Source organism: Simochromis diagramma, unplaced genomic scaffold (genome assembly GCF_900408965.1).
Source record: "Simochromis diagramma unplaced genomic scaffold, fSimDia1.1 OVJJ01000304.1, whole genome shotgun sequence".
In the NCBI taxonomy this organism is placed as follows: Eukaryota; Metazoa; Chordata; class Actinopteri; order Cichliformes; family Cichlidae; genus Simochromis; species Simochromis diagramma.
The window spans coordinates 13,437,606-13,460,529 of record NW_024387030.1 but is presented as its reverse complement, the minus strand read 5'-3'; the positions used below and the strand labels follow the sequence as shown (position 1 = coordinate 13,460,529).

The 22,924-nt window shown below is 39.8% G+C and overlaps 3 protein-coding genes across 3 annotated transcripts; 2 read left to right on the top strand and 1 right to left on the bottom strand.

Annotated features, from left to right (window-relative positions):
• Nucleotides 1-589: 589 nt before the first annotated feature.
• Nucleotides 590-3,552, top strand: chmp3 (charged multivesicular body protein 3). Its single transcript, XM_040041262.1, has 6 exons — nt 590-748; nt 1,289-1,349; nt 1,650-1,829; nt 1,961-2,082; nt 2,295-2,409; nt 2,551-3,552. The coding sequence occupies exons 1-6, from the start codon at nt 704-706 to the stop codon at nt 2,688-2,690; spliced, it is 663 nt and encodes a 220-aa protein (XP_039897196.1). The 5' UTR covers nt 590-703; the 3' UTR covers nt 2,691-3,552.
• A 1,446-nt stretch (nt 3,553-4,998) lies between these two features.
• On the top strand, nt 4,999-15,832 carry reep1 (receptor accessory protein 1). The gene is made up of 8 exons (XM_040041261.1): nt 4,999-5,213; nt 7,862-7,934; nt 8,046-8,122; nt 8,290-8,410; nt 8,855-8,968; nt 9,210-9,369; nt 10,767-11,029; nt 13,678-15,832. Exons 1-8 carry the CDS (start codon nt 5,038-5,040, stop codon nt 13,747-13,749), a joined length of 1,056 nt encoding a protein of 351 aa, XP_039897195.1. The 5' UTR covers nt 4,999-5,037; the 3' UTR covers nt 13,750-15,832.
• Nucleotides 15,833-15,878: 46 nt separating this feature from the next.
• Nucleotides 15,879-18,345, bottom strand: mrpl35 (mitochondrial ribosomal protein L35). Its single transcript, XM_040041263.1, has 4 exons — nt 18,213-18,345; nt 17,878-18,043; nt 16,244-16,388; nt 15,879-16,158 (listed from the first exon to the last, which is right to left on the bottom strand). Exons 1-4 carry the CDS (start codon nt 18,241-18,243, stop codon nt 15,970-15,972), a joined length of 531 nt encoding a protein of 176 aa, XP_039897197.1. The 5' UTR covers nt 18,244-18,345; the 3' UTR covers nt 15,879-15,969.
• Nucleotides 18,346-22,924: the final 4,579 nt, after the last annotated feature.

Genomic DNA, 22,924 nt, shown 5'->3' with positions numbered 1-22,924 from the left:
GTTAGCAAAGCAACACAATAATGGAAAATTGCTGCCATATCTATCTATCTATCTATCTATCTATCTATCTATCTATCTCCAAAATAAATGTTTAATTGTGAGTTTTGGGGGGGTTTCATAGTGTTTAAAGTCATGGTATTAAATGGCACAACAAAACAAAAATGCACACATTCTTTAAATTCTAAGGTTTTACATATAATAACATAATTAAAATATTTATAATAATAATAATAAAATCAGGTCCTTAACCAGTTTTACAAGTACATAAATGCAACCTGAGATGAACAGCAGCACATGACATCGAAGACCTTGTTATTATTTATTTAACACTATATTCATAAAAGATAAAATATAATAATATAGCAGACTCTTAAAATGATAAAGACTAAACTAAAATGAGAATAGAGATATTTTTTTTAAAAGAAACTGTAATACCTTTCTTTTTGATTCGATCCAAATGCCTTCAGTTTTTTTTAGGGCAAACCCATAACACGTCACTGCTGAGTGTCTCGTTCGATTTCAGCTTTATTTGAACACTTGTTCTTATTTCCCTGTTTTCTTGTTGAGGACGTGAATGTTTACTCATATTCGGACTCAGCCCGCGGCGCCCCTTGCCAGAACAGGAAGTGATAGTTTAACAGGCTGTGCTAGCCAGCTAGTTCAAGTCAAATAGGTTAGCTTGCCTTTTAACACATTGTTTACGATGGGACTGTTCGGGAAATCACAGGAGAAGCCAGCAGCTGATTTGGTAAGTACTGACTGATGGTGACCAGAACCTGTCTTTAAGAGCTGTGTGGACAAAAAGCAAAGAAAGACAGTGGCTCTAGCTATCCTTGCTAACGTTAGCTGTCATACAGCTAGGGCTTGTCCGTCCTGTATGTTGATACTTCAGGCTGATAATTAAGTAGTCAACAGCACTCTAGTTGAAAAAAAAACAAAACAACAACAACAACAAGTTTGACATTAGCTTACATAGTTTTTTTTTTTTTTTTTTTTTTTTTTTACACTATTCAAGATCATACGCTTGTATACGGTGCCCATTAGCCGATTTATGCTTTCTATAGTAGTGTGCCTGTTAGCATACATGCTAATATAAGTCTTCACTGTAAACAAACCATGGCTGTCCTCACTTTAGCCAACCTTATGAGCCATTACATATTAGCAGCTGTACATGGCGTCGTTGTATTGCGACACCCGTGTTAAAACGAATATTACATGTACATCCACCTGTAGCTGGCCGAGAAACAGAGACTGTGTCACGTTTTAATAAGATAATGTGCTCTTTCAGGTTAAGGAGTGGAATCATAAAATCAGGAAGGAAATGAGAGTGGTGGACAGACAAATTCGAGGTAAGACTACAGCCAGAGTTTGACACTTCCAGGACCGTTTACATTCAGTTTATATCACTTTCACCTAAATATCTGATAACCAAACTGAGGAGTTATAAATCTAGTGTAAGTACAATGTATTTGAATTGTCTGATAATTGCTGTCATTTAATTATTCATCTGGAAGGTGTAAAATAATCATTTGACTCAGTAAGTCATAAAGATACCAAATTAGCTTTTTGTAAATGTAATAAATATAATCAAAGACCTGATAAATTGTGTGTTGTCTGTGTAATGAAATTGACATATATTTTGGTTTCAGATATTCAAAGAGAAGAAGAAAAAGTTAAACGATCCATCAAAGACGCTGCCAAAAAGGGACAGAAAGATGTGTGCGTGGTGCTTGCGAAGGAGGTGATTCAGTCCAAACGAGCTGTCACAAAACTTCACGCTTCCAAAGCACAGATGAACTCTGTAGTTCTCAGCATGAAGAATCAGCTTGGTGAGTGTGGCAGCGCACAAGATGGGGAGGAGGGCGTACTTAGTTTGTCACTTAGAGCAGGTTTTCTAATGACATTGTGATCATCAATGCTCTTCTCTGTCACTGAGGAAATCTGTTTTGCGTGTTTCCAGCTGTGGCGCGTGTTGCTGGAGCAATGCAGAAGAGCACAGACGTCATGAAAGCCATGCACAATCTAGTCAAAATCCCAGAGATCCAGGCCACCATGAGGGAGCTGTCGAAGGAGATGACGAAGGTCACTGTTTACCATGATATTATTGTTACGTGATTGTTACACTGTGTCACTGATGTTGTCTGATATTTTAATTCTGTTTATTTTGCTTTGTTGAATTTGAGATATTATTTTAGTTACAGTTGTGTTAAATTTTTGGTCAATTTAATTGTTGTGCCAAAGAAATTTCACAACTTTTCATAGTAAAGCTAAAACTTGGCATATTTACCTTTCAGGCTGGTATCATTGAGGAAATGATGGAAGATACTTTTGAGAGCATGGAAGACGGAGAGGAGATGGAGGAAGCAGCGGAGGAGGAAGTCGACAGGATCCTCTTTGATATCACAGCAGGTCACCAAAATAAAATCACAGCTCAAAGTCACATTTTTGTTTTTGTTTGTTTTGGGGGTTTTTTAGGGAGTTTAAGTCTGAATCACAGATCAGCTATAAAGTCAAAACGCTGAAAACGCTGCTTCTGCTTTCTCTTGTCAGGTGCCCTTGGCAAAGCACCGAACAAAGTCACAGATGCCCTCCCTGAAATGGAGCCCGCTGGAGCCACTGCGGCTTCAGATGAAGAGTCAGAGGAGGACATTGAAGAGATGCAGTCAAGATTGGCAGCCCTGAGGAGCTAAGGTGAACTGCCGCTGTGCTGCCTGTCGAAGTCAGATGGCTCACTCCGTGAAGGACAGAGATTGTTCTGGTGAAGAGGTTACGGTTTCGAGTATCCTCATCGCTTCTTGTTATAAATTCACATAATCATTTGGGGTTAACATTGTGCTACGACAGTCAATTTTTCGATAGTCATCTGGTTTACTCAGCCAGAAGAAAATACGTTTTTGCTTTTTGTGTATAATTATCAAGGGTAAACCCTGGGTAAGTCTTTATAATCCAAAGTCAAGCAGAAGGGTAAGAAGGTGTACATATTGTAAGTAAGAAAAGCCTGCTGTGCCTACAGTGCTTCATCATACTCTTCTTCTTCTGTCCAAAGTTATTATAGACTGGTTGTGGAAGTATTTATGATCCCAAATGCAACAGACTGAATAACTGTTGATGACAAGTCACATCAGAAATGGCCATTCAGCTGTAGTTTTAATCACTTAGGATCAAATTATTATTATTTTGTTTGTTCCGTTTACCTGTAGTTAACCTACAAAATCCGAAACACTAGATGTTGGTGGATGGGGTTCACTTTTTGTTTTCTGTACAGTCCAGTCAAAATGTGTCTGTTCTTTCTGTGGCTATACACGTTACACTGATCGGAAACTCCACGCATACTACTTTACTTTTTCTTTGTTTGTTTTTTTGACATTAGCAGTCAGCTCGTTAAATGTTTGACTTCATCCCCATGATTCCCTCCTAAACAGAAACAAGCAGAGGAAATAAGTTGGGTGTTCAGAACGTATGTACTGTGGATGTACTGTGTGTATATTTTTTCTATGTCTTGGAGAAAAAAAGAAATTAACTTTTAAGAATAAAGCTGACAGTTACCAGTAACTTGTCTCTGCCTGTTTCTGCTTGCAGCACTGATCACGCTAACCTTTCTTTTTTTGTGTGTTGTTTTTTTAACATCTCAGGTCTCTTCTTGTTATAGTAGGCCTTTTGGGATATGTGAATCAGCCAATCAGCGGGTCAGAAAAAGTAGTGCACACAGTCGGTTTAATGCTGGCAGATAAAATGGCTCAACCGGCACACAAAAAAATAGCCTGTATAAACAATAAAGACCTTGATGAGACTATCTATCTAGCTAATTAAATGCAGGAGCTATGTGTCAAACTATAATAAACTAATGCCTTCTTCTTCTTTTTTTTTTTTTTTTTAAAGGAGCAGAATTTAAATTTTTAGGAAGGGTTCATTTTCAGTTCACCCCATTTCAAACCGGCTTTTTCTTTTTTTGTTTGTTTTTTGGGGGTTTTTTGGTCCGTTTTGTTAAAATGGACAAAAGGGTCAAGTTTCTGCCAGCCACGGCCCTCCCTTGGCAGCTTTTGTTGGACGGTAACAAAACCTCGCCTGTGTGCTCTGGCTGCAGTTTGTGTGTGAAAGGCTAGACAAAGCCAAGGTACTGTTGCTCTGGTAATGCAGGTGTTCTCAGGTTTGGGACCAGGGGATGAGAATTTCGAGGATAGGCAATGTCCCTGTCCTTGAAATCACTTTTTAGTTTTTATGAGGTCATTTTAATAAGGTTTGACCTTCAGTTGTAAATGTCAACTGTGAGCAAGATTACAGTCAGTACAATCTGAAATATTTGGACTCTTGCTCGTTGTTTTAGGCCACACTAGCTACTCTGCATCTTCCTCAAATTCCCCAGTGTCACTTGATTTGTGGTCATTTGATTAATTGTAAAAATTCCCTTTAAAAATGTTACACCATAGAATAGTAGTAACATCAGGACCCTGCATCCTGAAGTGGGCCTGTGTGTAGTTTAAAGAGCATGACGTGTTAATGGGTAACAGTTGAAAACACCATGTTCTCGTTACAGTTGTTTAATACATTTCTTTAATCTTTTCTTTCAAGAGTGTTCAGGCTAAAACATTTGTTCCTATCTGCAGCTCTGAGGCAGTGTGATGGATAATACTCTACTATTCGGACATAAAGCAAGCAATCAAGAAGTTTACTTGTAGATAAATCGCTAATTAAAATGTTTTCGTTGCAGTAATGCATGTGTGTGTGTGTACCTTCATTTAAATGACCACAAAAGTATTCATTCAAACATATCGGCCACGTAGTATTACCGTATTATTCCAAGTAGGAGGTAGTTTGTGGATCTTTGAGCTTTACGGGGATTTGGTTGCAGTATTAAAAGGTACATTTGAAAGGGATTGCAGAATACAAACGCTTAAAAGGAGCACGGAGAGGGGGAACAGGAGATATTTGTCTCCTTTGCAACCCTGCATCGACACATCCACACACCCTTGTGGGCTTGAGGACTCACGCTCCGGCATGTTGTGTGTCTGATGTCTGTGCAATGCAACACTGCCATCTATGGATAAGAGCTGTAGGCCGCTCACTGTTTATCCCGCATCACGTTGCCGCCTGTGTGCGTCCACACGCAGCCGCCTGGACGCGCCTGTCATCTGGAGGAAACTCCTCCCTGCAGACAGCGCGTCCTGTCGCCTTCCCAGCGCAATGGTCTCCTGGATCATCTCTAGACTTGTGGTGTAAGTCCCCTTTTTAAATTAATTTAAAACATTCTCTGTCATAGAGGGATACGAACAGATCGCATCGCCTGATTGTTGCAGGTGGCAAATCGAGACGCACATTAACGGTGGAGAAGCTGCGCGCTTTACAAGCCCCCGCATTTCTGCCTGACAGCCTTTTTAATCAGAATCAGACGTCAACATAGAGAGCAAGTGTCGTGCTGTTCATTTCTGACTGAAAGCAGCCCGGGTTTGATGGGATTGTACTTTGTCGTTTCAGCCGGAATGAGCCCCGGGCCTGTATAGACCTACTGTATTTCTTAACAGGCTGGCAGCGCGCAGCAGTCTGCCACTCTTTGTTTTTATCAAGTGATTTATTTTTTATTCTAGACAAAGAGATGACGTTATTGAGTGAATAATGTATTATCGTCATACGAGATGATAAAAATGAGTCAGATCCTGAGATCTGGGGGCTTCTTTCATAGCCAGAAGCCCTAAATGTCACTGAGTGGCGAGGTGTCTGAACAACAGGAGCGGTCTTTGAGTGGACCAATATTGAGTGTGGATGTCCCACATTGGAAAAACAAAACAAAAGGGATGGGTCAACCTTCTCAGGTTACAATGCAAGAGCATTTCATGTTATAAGAGTGGATGCATACACCCCCATGTTTTTATATCAATAGCTGCCTGTTTCCTATTATTATTAGTGTAGGTTATGGCTATTTTTTGCCTGCACAAACTATGAATCAGCACCATTGCAGACTGTGTAAAGCAACAGCAGGCTCTAACCTCGAAATAGGGAAGCAATTACATTTCGATAACGAGATTTTGTTACACTGATTGGACTGCCAGCGCTTTGGCAGCTCAAAACCTGGTTATGCAGATTCGTTTTTGGATCGGTGGCCAACAGAAAGGTTTTAGCTGCGTCGATATTTTAAGCGTCCTTGTGTTTCTGAACTCCGAGTTAGCCGGCCAGGCCCGAGCAACATGATGTGGGTCAGTAATTTGATCAGGTCGCACTTACGCAGCTGTTGCTGTTGCTTGGTTGTAGCGCTTTCACAGAGTCCACGTCTCTGTCCGGACACCCAGCAGCACAGGTGCTTGCATAAGAGGAGGAATTTAAAGAAAAAAGACAACATATGTGAACTAATTTTACCTGAAATGACTTGACTTTATCTGTCAGCTGCCAAGCCCGTATTAGCCATGAGTAATACTTTACAGTTTCTGATTGACCTCATCTTTCCTGGAAACCTGTAAATGTCTACAAGAGGTCCAAAGATTCAAAACAAAATGTACATACAAATGCTTAAGAAGAAAGAATTATTCCCAAATGTCTATATATGGATTGCTTTAATGCACAGCATGCACTGCTGTGGAGAAGTCTTTCACCCCTCGTAATTTGCTAGGAAAATGGGAAATAGGTGCAGCGATTTATTAAAAACATGCAAATACACATGAAAATAGAGTATAGAGGGGAAAAAAAACAGGCTGTGCAATACTAATAAGCTTTAAAGTAAAAATCTGATGCGTTCACTTTTATTCTTTAATGCCTCCACTCTCACAGATGAGTTTTCTTGTTGTTTCTTTAAGTAGTCTTCAGGAATAGTTCTCCAAGCTTATGAAGGACATTCAAAGCTTGTCTTTGGATGCTGCCTGCATTTTGTTGTGTTTTCTATCAAATGTCTTTTGTTCTCTGCTTGTCAGTTTTCCTCAAATTTTTTAAGGACACGCTGCACACCATGCTGAGAAATTACAACGTTTCAGCTACTGGCTCTTTAGGAATCATCTTGTTGGTCCAAAAATACTATTTTATGCCTGTCAAACTGTGTTTTTATGGGAACCTGACAACAACAAAGTGCCTAAAGGTATAAAATTACTTCTTCACTAAGTTGTCAGTTATGTGTAGTCACAACACTGGTTCATCCCTTGGGTTAGGTGCTCAAAGGATTCACAGGTAGTCATAGGAACCAATAGTTCCTGCAGTACAAAGACTGTACAGCATATGAGTTAAACAACAGCCAGTGTCCAAAGAAGACATTTGAAAGACTTTCAGAAAGCCTGGAGAATTATTGATGGAGATCAATTTAAAAATTACAAGAAAGTCTGTCACTTTGGAAACAAAACATAGACTTTTTCACAGCTATAAAGACACATCTCCTGGATGCACTGGTACGCATCTTCAGTGATGTATCCTAAGGTCATCAGGTGTTTCGGGTCTCACAACATCATACACCCTCGCCCAGGCGACCCAGCCGGGGGTGATCAGGCCCCGACTTGCGTACCAGTAGCTACCCACGGATCAGCCCTCTTGATCCACAGCCACCTTGTGGCTTTCTCTGCCGCTTCACTCACAGCCTGGATGGCCCTCTTCTTGGCTGCCCCAGCCACGCCCAGCCGGCCTAGGACTTTGCAGAGTGATCGTCCTGCAAAGCCCCTACAACCCACTTCTATGGGCTCATTCTCGATCAGGCCGAACCTTTCTGAGGCGTAGCTGACTATGATGGTGGTCATTGTTTTAAGCCTGCTGTCGGCATCTCTTTTGGCCACAGCTTGTATGATATTGGAGACATCCAGCAGTTTATTGTTTTTAATCATGTTTTATTGCATTAAACATGTCTTTGCAGCACGTTTTTTTATGTCTGAATATTAATCGGTTTTCTGTCTTTTAGACTCGTCTTTGGTACACTATATCCTGCATACTCTTCTTATAAAGCTGTGAAGTCCAAAGATGTGAAAGAATACGTGAGTAAAATGTTTTTTAGCTTTAAAATAGTAACACCATGATGTATTAGTAAATAGAAATGTTTTATGTGGATTTGCATTAACAGATTTGACTTTTCTATGACATTGCAGGTGAAATGGATGATGTACTGGATAATATTTGCCCTATTTACATCTGTGGAAGTGTTTACAGACATGTTTCTTTGTTGGTAGGTGACTGCAGATGTTTTGTGTCAATGATCGTACAGAGGCCCTCTGGGGAATATATTTCAACTCTTGTCTTGAGTCTTGTAGGGTTATCATTAATAATCTTTATGGCAGACATAAAAAAACACAAGTTATTGTGTTTTACTGCTACTCCGTGTTTTCACTGCAGGCTTCCTTTCTACTATGAACTGAAGATAGCCTTTGTGGTGTGGCTGCTATCCCCTTACACTAAAGGTTCCAGTGTGCTATACAGGAAGTTTGTTCATCCCACGCTTTCCTCAAAAGAAAAGGTGAAATCCCTTTCCTTTTTGTTGTTGTATCTTCCTTTATTTCCTCTGGTGCCGTTAAAGGAAAGGCTTAGGGGGCAAAATGTTCAGTCTAGGCTTTAAGCTAACATGCGTGGTTTTGTGTCTAATAGAACTGGAGTTTTGCGACTGTCTCAGGAACAAAAGTGCCTTTGTGCCAATTCACTTTCCCACTTAAGCTTTTAAAAATGTGTCCGCTGGACAAAGGCAAAGACATGTCACAGTCTTCTTCCATTCGTCTTTTCCTTTCCACCTTTTTCCCCCTCTGTTTGTGTGGCAGGAAATGGATAAATGAGCTTTCTGAAGATCAAAAGCCACAGAATGAAATGATGCAGTCAAGCAACACATGAAACAGCTGTCCAGCAATTACACAATGCCAATGAGATGCATCATGTTCATGTGATTCTTTTTTTTTTGCTCTTTGTTTAGGACATTGATGAGTATATCTGCCAAGCAAAGGACAAAAGCTATGACACACTGGTGCATTTTGGGAGAAAAGGACTGAACGTTGCAGCCACAGCTGCAGTCATGGCTGCAACAAAGGTAATGCAGACTCTGGACATTTGTTTTGTACTGCGCTGGGGGTACGGTGCTCGGGCATTGTAAATAAGGTGTCAAGCTTGTTGTTTTTGCGGCCGATCACATTCATGAAGCTTTGAACATTTGTTTTTGAAGCAGAGGACGCAGCAGATTACTGTAATGTTTGTGTATTTCATGATGCCATGTCATCCCCAGCCTGTCTCACACTGCTGCTGATACTAAAACATAGCCTTTCCCGGTTTAGGGTCAAGGAGTTCTGTCAGACAGACTCAGGAGTTTCAGCATGCAGGATCTCTCTTCCTACCAGTCTGACCCTGTTAACAGCAGCTCCGACACTACGCAGCCTGCAGCCGCACAGCACCGAACCCGACCTATGATGCGCAGCAAGTCTGAGAGCTACAAGGGTGAGGAGATGTGATTTCCATACTGCTTCATGCCACCTACAGTAGCCCTGAAAACTAAATAAACAAACAACAAATAATAGTCTTATAAAGCATTATAAAAATGTAAATGAGTTAAATAGCACAACATACCGAAAAATATGGAAATATGGGCTCCATGAGCACACTGTAGGAGCCATTACAATGCTGCAGCAGTGCCTGCCTGGTTTGTGTGACGCAGATTATCGAGGCGATATCTGTTTTCCTGTTCAAGCTCGTTTAAGCCCAAAGATATTGTTTAGTACCTCAGCTTTCCTGACTGGCCCTCTAACCTCAGCCCTACCTTCCTGTTTGGAGCAGGTCAGGCCCTCACAGGGCTAACCATCCTGTGACAAAACTCGCATGCAGCTGGAGGGATTTTGTGCCAACTATAACAGTGGAATCGGTTATTATTTGTACTAATTCGGTGCTGTATTTTTCAGATAATTTAAATTTTTTTTCATGTAATTAAATTTAGAAGTAACAACAACTGTTAATATCGATGGGGTTACGGTATTATTAAATAATGAATCTTAGCAAGGGTATGTCATCGAATATTTGGTAACCAAGCTGCTGTAAACATCTGAGGCAGCGTTTTAATTTTCATTCATTCTGAGGATCTTTGTTATTGCCGACAAATCCAAGTAAAAGACCAAAACCATTACTTTCTGTGACTTAGACGTTGTCTGTTGTTCATTTTAAGGCTGCATATGTTTATATGTCTAAATAATGTCCTAAACAGCTGGGCAGTGTAGCTACTTGGATACATTTGTTGGGGACTATTTTCAGCTGTGGATTAATACACATTTGGCGAGCTGTATTTTTAGTTGCATGGTTGGTTTGGGGTGGAGTTAAAATTAATATGAATCATAATAAATGTCAGCTGGAGCTAAGATGTGGTTCATTCATGTGTTTTTTATACTTTCTGTATAACAATGGCGCTTAAGGCGCAGAGGCATCAGAAAGTTGCTTTTTTGTGGTTTTGATCTTTTTGTGAGATCATTGGATTTGCTGACAACAACAAAATCACCAAAATGCAAAATCACTAAAGCTTCTACGAGATTATCTTTTGTCTTCTGTTGTGGCATTATTTGACATGGAAAACAGGCTAATAAGGTTTACTCTGACTCTTAAAATAATAGAAAGGAGGACATAAGGAGGGCTAATAAGAACAGCCTTGTTATGCTTGTATTTGCTGCAGCAAATTGGTGTTTGATCTCAGTCGTGCAGCACGCAGGATGACGATGCATTATGATATGAGCATTCGTAATCCCCAAACTCACCAAAATCAGCTACATCTCTTCTGTAATGAAATGGGAAGCATTAGGCCTTTGATTGGTTAGTTTTTCATTCCCTGCTGCCGACCTTTTCCCACGGTACAGGGCAGGATTTTGACATGACTGAGTTTGAGGTGTTGGGGTTGGACCAGTGGGACTCCAAGGAGTTTCTGTCCCAGAATGCTTCAACTTCTGAGTCTGAGCCCACGCCCATTACACCCACTATGACACCCCAGTCCACCCCACCCTCCGCACCCTCTCTACCTCCCACTCCGGTGGCTCTGGAGCAGCCTGAGGAGGTGAGGAAAGAGGCGCAGGCAGCGTCAAGCTCTCCACAGCTCAGGCTGACTAAGCGGAAGGCTCCTGAGGTACACTGCCTTGTGAACGTGGCTGCTCAGCTGCTGTCTGATCCTAACTGCCCCTTGAGAATGGTGATTTACTCAATGATTCACTAATTTCTGCTGCTGCGTGCCTAAATAAATCATCATGGTCCAGTACCTATGCGATGGTGGAGAGCCAGATCGCTAATAGAATTTCTGCACTGATGAAACTGAATCATGCATTAACTTGGTAGAAACATTATTTAGTTCAAATGAATGCATGATTGCAGTGACTCAGATTTTTTTGGAAATATTAAACATTGTTGATAAATTCACACGGTTTGCCTTCTAGTGTGTTTCACCCATTTAGAATAACTTTTAGTTTTGATGTGGAAATGTTTGTGTGAAATCCTTCCCTGGAATGAACCAGCATTCATTCATAAACCTCAACACCTAGTATGTCTTTGATTGGCGTTCTCAATGAACAGCTAAATAAAGCAGGATTATTAAAGGATAAAGCTGGCAATATTTTTTTTTCAGTTGTCAGAAGATCACATGAAAAAAATCAACAACGAATTGATACTACAAATGAGTGTTGCCTGGGTAGCTAAAGCCTGAAAGAGCTTGTTCCTTATTCCTGTGCGACCCAAACCCTGGTAGAAACATCAGTGAGCCACAGCGCATGCGCTGAGTGACATAATGTTTCATCACAATCAACATGGGACTGTAGTTTTTTGTTGTTTTTAAGTTATTACCACATCAGTCCCCTGATACCACAAATACTCTGCTGAGAAACAAATGTGCATTTACGCCTCGAGACCTAGGACTTTTTCCCTCCCCCTCCCAATCAGTTAGTAACAGCTCCACAGATGCAAGGCCAAACTTACCTATTCATTGCTATTCTCTAAAGCAGGGGTGTGCAATCTCAGTCCACGAGGGCCAGTGTCCCTGCAGGTTTTAGATGTGTCCTCGAACCAACAAAGCTGATTTAAATGGCTAAATTAGCTCCTCAACATGTCCTGAAGTTCTCCAGAGGCCTGGTAACGAACTAATTGTGTGATTCAGGTGTGTTGACCCAAGGTGAGATCTAGGGACACCAGGGACACCGGCCCTCGTGGACTGAGATTGCCCACCCCTGCTCTAAGGTCTCGCTATTGACAAGAGAAACGTGAGAAAAACAGTAAAGCATGCTTCTCTTAACCACCAGGCCAAATTCAAGTTTTAAAGACACAAGCTCTTAATTAAGCTGCATATTAAAATTATGAACAGCCTCTCAACAGTCAGTAAACACTGATGTCATTTAAGCTATTCTGTGCCACAACATACATACAACATACAACATTCAACATAGCCTATTTTGTTTTCAGAGCTACCTTTAGTCTTCATGGCAGAGATTCAACAAGATACTGGAAACATTCCTCAGAGATTCCAGTCCAGGTTGACATGATAGCATCACACAGTTTCTGCAGATATGTCCGCTGCATATCCATGGTGGGAATCTCACGTTCCACCACATTTCAAAGATGCTACGTTGGATTGAGATCTGTTGACTGTGGAGGCCAGAACAGTGAACTCACTGTCGTATTAAAGAAGCCAGCTTGAGATGATTTGAGCCTTGTGACATGCAACATTTTCCTGCTGGAAGCAGCCATCAGACGATAGGTACTGTGGTCATAAAGAGTTGATTTTAAGGGACCCATAGTATCCTATAAAATACTAGGATACTGGCAGCATTTCTTCTATTGTCCAATTTTTTTGAGCCTGTGGAAATTGCAGCCTCGGTTTCCTGTTCTTAGCAGGAGTGGCACCTGAAGTGATCTTTTGCTCTTGTGTGTTCAGAGAAGCTCTTCTGCATAAACTTGGTTGCAAAGAGTGGCTATTTGGGTAATCATGTCATGCTCCTCTGACATCTGATATCAAAAAGACATTTTCACCCAGAAAACTGCCACTCACTGCATTTTTCTCTCTTTACATACCATTCTCTGTAAACTCTACAGATGGCAGTGTGGGAAAAATCCCAGTAGATCAACAATTTCTGAAATACTCAGACCAGAACCATCTGGCACCAACAACCATGCCATCACTTAAATCACTTTTCTTCACCATTCTGATGCTCAGTATCCAGCAGGTCATTGTTCGTAAATGCACTGGGTTCCTGCCATGTTATTAGCTCTTTAGATATTTGTGTTAATAAGCAGCTGAACAGGTGTCCCTAACAAAGAATTAAACACAACACATTCACAGTCATAGTGATACTAGGCGGCCTCTTCAGTAAAAGTGTTGCACTTGGCAACCGTTGAAAGCGTTACATGCTGTGTTTTTACCCCAGAGACAGTCTGGTCCCAGCACACTGAGCTGATAATCCACAGAAGAAGATTATTCACTACTACAATGTTTACTCCTCTTTTGTAATGTTTACAGTACGTTTTTTTAAATTGCCGTCTGCTCCTTAAAAGGAATTAAAGTAAATATTTGCAATCTCCTCTCCTGTTAATGACTTCTGTAGAAATAAACAGGCTTTGGTCTGAGAGGTAAATTGGAAAAACAGGGAAACTGTTTTTTAGTTTTGCTTTCATCTTGACAATAAGAAAAATACAAAATAATGCCAGCCTTTATCCTTTAAATACTTTGCGACTCCTTGCAGCTACTGGCTGACTGAATTCCATCTCTCTGTTCGCTTCTCTCGTCCCTTCTAGCCTCCTCATAGAGTCTTAAGGCCTCTCACAAGATCCAGGAGTGCTCTTTCTTCGAACAATGAAGCCATGTGAAACTGTCCTCAAGACTACTCCAGCTGCCTTTGCTGCAAGAAGTTAAAACAAAAATACTGAATGGCCAAAAGCTACATGACTGAAGCAGCCCTGCTTTGGAATAAGGTATTACCAAAGTGACCTATGATGACCCCTCTATATACAGCATATAGCAAGTGACTCATGATTTAAAATGTTGAGGTAGGAGAAATGAGTGAATGGGTGCCATGCTGAGAAGACACTTTGAGTTCGTTGGTTATTGAATATGTATTTATGTACAGGTTTATGTGTGCTTCATCTTTATGATTTCTTTGTTTTTAGTCTATCAAGTCTGGACAGGCAAATGCATGTGTGTCTTCCCAGGCATTAGTCTGCTGTTATTAAACAGAATGTACTGTCACTGAACATTACAGCGGGCACAGTGAGCAAGAGAATGTGATAGAAGCCAAGGATCAACAGCATAGACCGGGCTGTTTTTACCCACGTGAAATCATTTTTCTCTGGAGAGCAGCTTTTCTGCACTTCAGTAATTATCACAACAAAGTATTAATAAATCAATCAGTTATCCAAGCGAAGATCAAGCAACAAGTGACAGATATGATTCTGTTTATTACCTCTCTCTTAAAGCCTTAAAAAAAGAGATAGCAGAAACTTAAATGTTGCATTTCCAACAGTGTTCTTATTAATATGCACTAGGTTTAGAATAGAAATCACTGCCCTCAATAATCTAAAATAGCTGAATGAATAAATAAATATAAGTCACTGAACACCACCATCAATCACTTTCATTATTGTGCGTTTTTTCGGTGGTAAATAGTTTTTTTGTGTACCAAAAAACAACACGTGCATCACAGATTTAGAAAAGAAAGAAAGAAAAGAGAAAAAAAGTCATTACATAAGATGTTTCGTTAGTGGAGCTGACTGTTTTTGACAATCTGTTTAGTTTCTAAGCATGTTCTGTCATTTAATTGGCAGTTTTTAGTGCAATTAGGATTAAGTCACTTTTCTGCTGTAGCAAGAGTAGGATACTACATGGTTAAACATTAACTGTATATGGACATGGTTGTTTTATCTTTTTATTTACATGTTTAAAATCACTGTGCAATGTTCTGCTGTGAACTGAGCAACTCTAAGCCCGACTCTCGTTACCGTTATTTGCTTCCGTTGTTATTTAGAAAATCACGAGAGTGACTTTAGTGGTTTTTCAGGTTTACAACCTTTATGAATTAGCAGTGCGTGGTGAAGCGTTGTTTGTTTTCATCCTGAACTTTACTCGCTGCGCCTGAACCTCGGCGACGTTCTAAACAAAGTATCACTGTGCTGGTTGTCGATTGACAGGATTAGCCCAGTAGATTTCTAACTTTCCTCTATGTATCTGTATCATTTAAGGTGGGTTTGAAACAAAAAGCTTCTCAGGTACAACTGTTCTGTTTACACGTCACTCACTCTGATGTTGTAGATACACTTATTATGCACATAAAATGCTCTTTAAACAGATAAAAGGTTATAAAAAAATGGGGGGTGGGGGGAATCAAATGATGTGTTTAAGCATTAGTAGTATCTGTGGTAGTGTTGGAGGGGATTTCTTTGAAATTCATTCAAAGCAAAACAGGAAAAAACATGTTACAAAGTTGCAGATCTGTATACTTGTGTGTAGATCGATGAAGTCATCATTGCATGATGTTTTGTTATTAATTTGTATGAGAATTTGATTTCTTAAGTGCTTTTGTGTGAAGCTGTTGGCCTCTTCAGATGCCTTGCTGGTAAACATTTTCTTCTTTAGTTGATTTATAAAAAGAAAAAGAAATGTTATGGCCATCAGTTGGTTAAATAAATATATACGCATACAAACATGTCTTATTCACTGGTAAATTAGCCACTTAACACTTTATTCAGTGGGAGACACGCAAGTCATTGTACTAACGTATCCTCAGATTTTTTTTCTGGCAGGCCAGAATGTCAAGTTAATTCAACTTAAACTTAATTGTGAATTATGAAACAAAAAGACGTGATGGCATATTGGTTCATGACTATCAATTTGTTTCACTTGTTTAAATATTTCTGTTGGTGAAATCAACTTACAACCATTAAATATAAAGCAGAACTTTTGTGTCTGTTCTTTTTTCTGCGTATTTGCTTTAAAAGAAAACTTACAGGCAAAGTGTGATGATTTATTTGACACATATACAACATCATTACATTACAAGCAGAAGACAAGATGTCATTACGTGAATCAGCAAATTAGGGTTTGAGGTTGACCCGATCGTGGTACTTCAGGTATGGATCATCGACGTACCAGTTTCTCCTTTTCCAAAATGAGGTTGTCATTTTATCTAAAAGCTTGCATTGTGTTTTGCTACAGAATACGATCTCTCTGAGGCGCTTTCGTCTGGCAGGTTTCTTCTTCCAGAGCTTCTTCTTGTATCCAGCCTGTTCATATTCAAAATCAAGAAGTTAAATTTAACACGTTACCTACAATTAACATATGATTCAAGCAGCTGTAACACATACAAACCTTGCGTCGGATCCAAAGGCCACAGTGCAGCCTCATGAACCTATCTGTGACAGATTTTATACTCTTTCTCTTCCCCTTCTTGACACTATAGTAAGTCAGACTTCTGCTTGGCTGCTGAGTTAGACTAGGAACAAGTGCCGACACCCTGCAACAACAGAGAGAAGCAGAACAGCTGTTACAAAAAACATACTTACTTTGTACACCTGTTCACCAGCTTGTTAACACAAATATATAATTATCCACTCATATGGAAGCAACTGAGTGGCTTTTGTCATGTAGAGGATGTACTGAAATTAAAACAGAGCATCAGAATGAGGAAGAAGTGACTCTGAACATGGTTGCATGGTTATTTGTGTCAGAAGGGTCAGAATATTTAAAAAGCTGCTAATCTGCTGGGATTTCCCCCAAACAGTCATCTCTATGGTTTACAGAGAATGAGCTAAAAAAGAGAAAGTATCCAGTGAGCAGCAGTTTGGGTGGAAATGCTTCAACACCAGAAGTCAGAGGAGAATGACCAGACTGCTTAAACTTGATAGGAAAGCAACAGTAGCTCAAATACCCACTATTATGACCAAGCTGTGCTGAAGAGCATCTCTGAACAGGAAACTGATGCTACAGTTAATACTGGGTCACCAAAATTGGACAACAGAAGACAGGAAAGAGCTTGCCTGGTCTGATGAGTCTTGATTGTTGCTTCACATTCAGATGGTAGGGTCAAAATATGAGGAAACAACATGAAAACATAGATCAAACTGCCCTGTATCAACTATTGACACTGCTGCTGATGTTGGAATAGTGTGGGGATATTTTCTTGGCATATTTTGAGCCCTTAGCACCAACTAAGCTGAGCATTGCTGCTGACCACGTCCCTCCCTTTCTGACCTCTGTACTCATCTTCTGACGGCTGCAGGATCAAGCATCATGTCACAAAGCTCAAATCTTCTCAAACTCATATCTTTGAACATGACAATGAGAATGACTGTATGCAAATGGCTCCATCATCACCAGAATGCAACTTTGGGATGTGGTGGAGCAGGAGACTCACATCATGGATGTGCAGCGGACAAATCTGCAGCAGCTGTGAGATGCTGTAATGTCAGTTCCCAGCACATCATCGAATCTGTTTTGCCTTTATAATTAAGGAAATTATGAAGAAAAAAATGGGGGTCCAAAAAGGTGAAATAAATTATTTATTTTAGGTAAAATAAATAATAGAAAACTCTATTGTTTTTCAGACCCGCTGCAAAGTGCTTACATTATAAAGACTCTGTGATGCAGCTGTTGAAGTCACATTTTAGTCATCTCAGTTTTTTTGTGTTTTATATCCGAAATAAAGACGCCTTTTGCCAACAGTAGAAACAAACAACTATAAAACACTCCCAGTGAGCGTGGAAAGCAGGTGCTGTGTCACTGCAAGTCCTCTCTGCTGTATTTAATAAGTGGGCCGGCTGTCCACTACCAACAAAAGTGTCACAAGATGAGATTAGCTCGGATTATCAATTCGGTGAAACGGTTTCCTGGAGGAAAACCTGTACCTAATCGTGATTAGGACGAACATTAACCTAGCCTGTTACTTTGGGGAGCTTAATTACTCAAATGCACCGCCCTCATATTTCTATTCCTTCACTCCTTACCTCTGCAGTATGTTGTAGCGTGGTGTCTGCCACATTGTACCCTGGAGAGGAGCACGGACAGCGGCTGTAAAAGAACTGTAGAGATGCGCAGACTGGACGAGGCTGGAGAACTGACAGGTCTGTGGTGTCCGGGCACATACAGACACGGACAGCGGCCTCAGCAACCCTGTTGTCAAACACAAGGACGACAGAGAAACACATAAATATAAAACCGAATTCAGCTATTTCTGTATGTGTTACTGAACAGCACTACTCGGTAACACACAGATGATAAACATGCACCGCATCAAGAGGGTGAAATAAAACTGTATTGATGTCAAACTGCGGTTACACACCGGACAGCCTCCTTGCCAGGGTGGCCGCCATGTTTCCTCCTGAACGCCCAAGTAAGTACGGTGGCCCGTTAGGACAAACCTTCTTGTTAAAAGCATGAAGTTAAGTTGAAGCGACACAGCGCTTTACCGCCATCTAGTGAAGGACATGGTTGGCTGTGCTGTGCAGGATATGGCAAACCAGAGCAGGCTAAAAAGAGAGAGAGAGAGAACCATTCAAGTCATTTTGAGACAAACCAAACTTATAAAATGTGCATAAATCGCATATGAACACATTTCAGTGTAATAAAACATGATTATGGACAATACAATACTGTACATAAAGTATTGGTTCTTTAAGACTGGCCTAAGTAAGAGTTTTACCCCTGCCTGACGAGCTTAAAAAAGCTTTTGCTTTTGTTTAGTAAAATAAAATTATGTATAAAAACATTTACAATAAAATACCTAGTATTTTACTGTACCATTGCTTTTGTAAAATATCATTGTGTGGGTTTAACATAAATTGAGTATTTCTGTGGCACTGTTAATTTATGTCCTTTATAACTTTTCAATATAACTTTCATGTATTACAGTAATCAAAAGATTATCAGGCACTGCACCACATTTTATCCAATACAAATGTATTAAATACTCCTGTATTTAGTCTACTTGGTGTATATACAGTATGATATGTAGCTTCCAGCTGTGTCTGTCTACATAGCTGTCACATTGTAAACATGAGATCCTGAGATTTGCCATTTTTTCACATTCTTCTGTTGAACTTTTGCATAATCTGGAAAGAATTGTTCATTGCTGGAAGACCAAATCAGTATTTTTCAGTTTTCTTATTTATTTAGTCTGGCAAATTTCCCCGTACCTACTGAACAGATAGCCCATGACAGAAATGTAGCTGGAGCAAATATCCACAATCTAGATAGCTAAATGAAATAGTGATTGATGTTCTTAATAACGCCTGTGCTTTCCCTGCTATGATTCATCAAAATGACTGCTGTGCGTAGGGCTGTGTTGTGCAGTAAATATAATTATGCCACAGCATCCATCCATTCATCCATCTATTTTCTTCACCAGCTATACCAGCTGACACCTGGCAAGAAGTAGTACATCGTGGACAGATCACCAGTCAGACAGCGAGGACACAAAGGGACAGACGAACCTAACATGTACATCTTTGGACTGTAGAAGGAAACCCACGGAGGCACAGACAGAATATCCAAACTCCAACACAGTGGTTGCAACTGTCATAACATTTCAAGGCAGAACATTGACACATATATACAGTATACAACCTGCAGCAGTGACCTGTTACAGATAAAACTAGCAAAAGAGGATTCAAGTGCCTGATTAATGTTGAGAATAGACTGTGATAGTTCAAAAAATATTTCCATGACTAATTTCTAAAGAATTGATTGATTCATACTTCTGTGGTTTTAGGCATCCTCAGCATCAGCCTGACTCCCTGATGGAAGGTGTCAGGCTGTGGGGGGTTGTAACGGCCATCTGTTCTTCCTGAGGTGCGCGGTTCTCTCCAACTGTGTATCTGGTGTTGCAGGAGTACTGCAGAATGATCTGGGGAGTGATCAGAACCCCGATGGTACAGCGCAGACATGTCAAACTAATTATTCATGTGAAAAAGCCCAGTAAATATATGAAACAGAGGAGCAATTTCAACAGAACATCTCAATTTTCCTGAGAAAAAAGATTTTCTGCTGTACTAAATGAAAGAAATCTGACAAGCACAACTCTTTGGGCTTAAACTACAAGAATTTAATCAGTAAAATTACAGAGAAAGTTCTGGTAGCTTGTTGCCAAGACTGTCTGTAATTACAGAACAGAAGCTTTTTTATTATTCTTGTAGAGCCATTGTAAAAAAAAAAAAAAAAAAAAAAAAAAAGAGAGAGAATTTTCTACAGCAGATAACAGGAACTTTTCTGTCATTTAATTGTTTATTTATTACTTAACTACTTTTTTGTGGCATGAATGGCCATGGTGGGGGAGGACTTTATCAGTAGGAAAAGCTTTAAAACGTATTCAAATACATTTTACAGTTTTTTACAGCCGCTAGGACACATTTCTCAATACTTAGGTCACGTTTGCAAAACTCCTCACACAGTGAGCACAACAGAAGTCTATGTGGGCTAAACTGAGGATCAGTTATCATTGTTTTGGCACAAAATGCATTCACTGACTACATCTCTCAAATTTCATGAATTATCTTCTCACTCAGACACAACAACTGCCAAAAATCTTTGTACGTACAGGACATTTTGCATGTGCTTACATACTGTTTTCAAAACTGTTAAACTTATGGCCAAAACAATAACACAATGCAAAACTTAAAAAGACAGCAAAATTCAACAGCAATATTTTATTGAAACATATTTTAAATCTAAAAATGCAGTTTAACCAGCCACAGCTGATTCTCATTGTAGATGAACATCTACACAGGCGTTACTCCTTCAATTTTTCACCTCCTTCAATTCTGGCAGCCAGAAGATTCTTTCCTAGGTGTATTGCCCTAGATGACATAAGATGTGATGTGGATGAGAACCTGTGGCCAAATGGAGAAGACCGAGTAGAATAGCATTACTATTGTATGTGTATCAGTGGATGGTGTGTATACAAATTCTTGTATTTTGGGATTACTTAGTGCAAAAAAAATAAAAATACATAAACAAATATTAATGAATTCTGCATGATGTCTGATTCATTCCAGTAACATATATTGAAATTATAAACAGAGATGTGTCCTTGTTTTACACAAGAAAACATTGTGTCATGCTACATGTTGTTAGTGTTTTTTAGGTCATTGTTTTGTGGGTGACAAAGTGTGTTTGTCGGCTGTCAACCTTTGCTAGTGTTCTGGAAGAATGAGTTTATTTGAGACCTGAATACAGTGTTTTAGTAGTTGTAGTGCATTTTGAATGTGAAATGAACTGCTTTGCCAAGCTGAAGGTCAGTTAGGAGAATTGTGTGAAGAGTTTTGCAAAAGTGACCTAAGTATTGTGAAATGTGTCCTAGCGGCTGTAAAAAACTGTAAAGTCAAAACCATTGCCCTGCTTCAGAATGTCTGAAGCTGTCCAGTGAGCAGCAGAATCTTTGCTGGGTAAATTCTAGCCCTCAGGTCTTATGTTTGACACCTCTGGTATAGCGTGATGGTTAAGAGTGATCTAAAAGTGTCTAAAACCCTTGCACAGTGTGTTTACAACAATATCTATCTATCTATCTATCTATCTATTAGGGGTGCAACGATACACAAAATTCACGGTTCGGTTCGGTTCGATACTTTGGTGTCACGGTTCGATATTTTTTCGATACAAAAAAAAATGTTCATGCCTTTTTAATTTGTCATTTATTAAAATTATAAATATATATTTTAACTCAAAAGTACAGTTTTTAAATTTAATGTTGCTGAAACAAAAGTAGGGGCTCTCAAAATTTCAAAATCCCTGGTAGCCCTTCGGGCAGGGACTCTTCAGTTTTTGGTAGCCCAAAATAAATGTAAGTAGCCCGAATAAAAAAGAGAGCAATTTTTTGATTGATGTTTTGTTTCCTGTTTTGTTTCCTTTACAATATTATACATTAAAGTATAATATTGTAAAGGAAACAAAACATTAATCAAAAAATCGTTGAAAAACAAATTACAACATTGTATAAAAATTACAATCATCAACTCAAATACTTGGTTCTAATTGAAAAGAAATTTCTATGAACTTGTAAGAACTGTGTAGGACATGAATCAGTCTGTGTCAGATCCTGAATTTGAAATTTCCGCTGAAGTCACGGGTAAGAGACAAGTGGAACCAAGATCGAGGCCATTTGCTTTTTGAAGTTTGCAAAGACTGCTAAATTTTGCCAGTGGTAGTTCACTCTTTGCAACATAGTACGCTGTTCTAAACTGATTTTTCAGGTTTATTTTTAGTATGTTATTTGCAATTGGTGTTTGTTCTGGGAAAGATATTGCAGACTGAGCAATAATGCGTTTCTTGCATTTCTCATGGGTTCTAATGGGGGCCTTTCTTAAAATTACTGGTCCCAGTAACAAAGGCGCTTGTCGACTCAGAAATCGAGAGAAAACCAACAACACACCCGGCAGAACATCATGTTATTTACACGGGTGCACATAAGTGATCCGCATGTGCGCATTCGCTGTCAAAATAAAAGACGCGCACCAGATAAGAAGTTGCAATGCGCGTTTGCGTCCATATAAAAAGCACTGTTTTTGTCCGCTAGAGTGGGATTTTCACGGCACATTCCGCACCACATCTCTGTGCGTTCATCATTTGTTTGAAGCCAGCTCACCTCCTGCAACCACTTTTCCGAGAATACGTGCTTCTTTTGTGGTTCGGACTCCTTCTGACATTTGTTTGGAGGTAGAGGAACACCAAAGTAATTGCTTAAAGGAGCTTCTTCGACATCTTTATGTTAGGATGCCTGGGTCGTTGACCCAGGGGTTTTGAGTTTATTATATTATTTATACTTTCTAGTCTTTGGTTTCTTTGAGTTATCATAAACCATAAGACAGCTGTCTTGTGGTTTATGTCTCTGTCTTCTTTAGCTGCTCTGTCTCCCCTGTCAGCTGTATCCCCTTGTCTAGTTCGCGTCTCTGTGTATCCTTAGTTGCTATATCCCCGTGTCCAGTCAGTGTCTGTGTCTGCCCTGGTCCCACGTCTCTGTTCCCTCTGTTACAGTGCGTGCGAGTCTGTGTCTTTGTTCAG

What these genes read in the sequence shown, in the direction of transcription:
- chmp3 (XM_040041262.1), top strand. Translation starts at nt 704, where the DNA reads ATGGGACTGTTCGGGAAATCACAGGAGAAGCCAGCAGCTGATTTG. An exon ending in AGAAGCCAGCAGCTGATTTG is followed by an intron (nt 749 to 1,288) that starts GTAAGTACTGAC and finishes GTGCTCTTTCAG; the next exon opens with GTTAAGGAGTGGAATCATAA. An exon ending in CAGCATGAAGAATCAGCTTG is followed by an intron (nt 1,830 to 1,960) that starts GTGAGTGTGGCA and finishes GCGTGTTTCCAG; the next exon opens with CTGTGGCGCGTGTTGCTGGA.
- reep1 (XM_040041261.1), top strand. Translation starts at nt 5,038, where the DNA reads ATGGATAAGAGCTGTAGGCCGCTCACTGTTTATCCCGCATCACGTTGC. An exon ending in ATCATCTCTAGACTTGTGGT is followed by an intron (nt 5,214 to 7,861) that starts GTAAGTCCCCTT and finishes TCTGTCTTTTAG; the next exon opens with ACTCGTCTTTGGTACACTAT. An exon ending in CTAAGCGGAAGGCTCCTGAG is followed by an intron (nt 11,030 to 13,677) that starts GTACACTGCCTT and finishes CGTCCCTTCTAG; the next exon opens with CCTCCTCATAGAGTCTTAAG.
- mrpl35 (XM_040041263.1), bottom strand. Translation starts at nt 18,243, where the DNA reads ATGGCGGCCACCCTGGCAAGGAGGCTGTCCG. An exon ending in CGCTACAACATACTGCAGAG is followed by an intron (nt 16,389 to 17,877) that starts GTAAGGAGTGAA and finishes CTGTTGTTGCAG; the next exon opens with GGTGTCGGCACTTGTTCCTA. An exon ending in GCCTTTGGATCCGACGCAAG is followed by an intron (nt 16,159 to 16,243) that starts GTTTGTATGTGT and finishes GAATATGAACAG; the next exon opens with GCTGGATACAAGAAGAAGCT.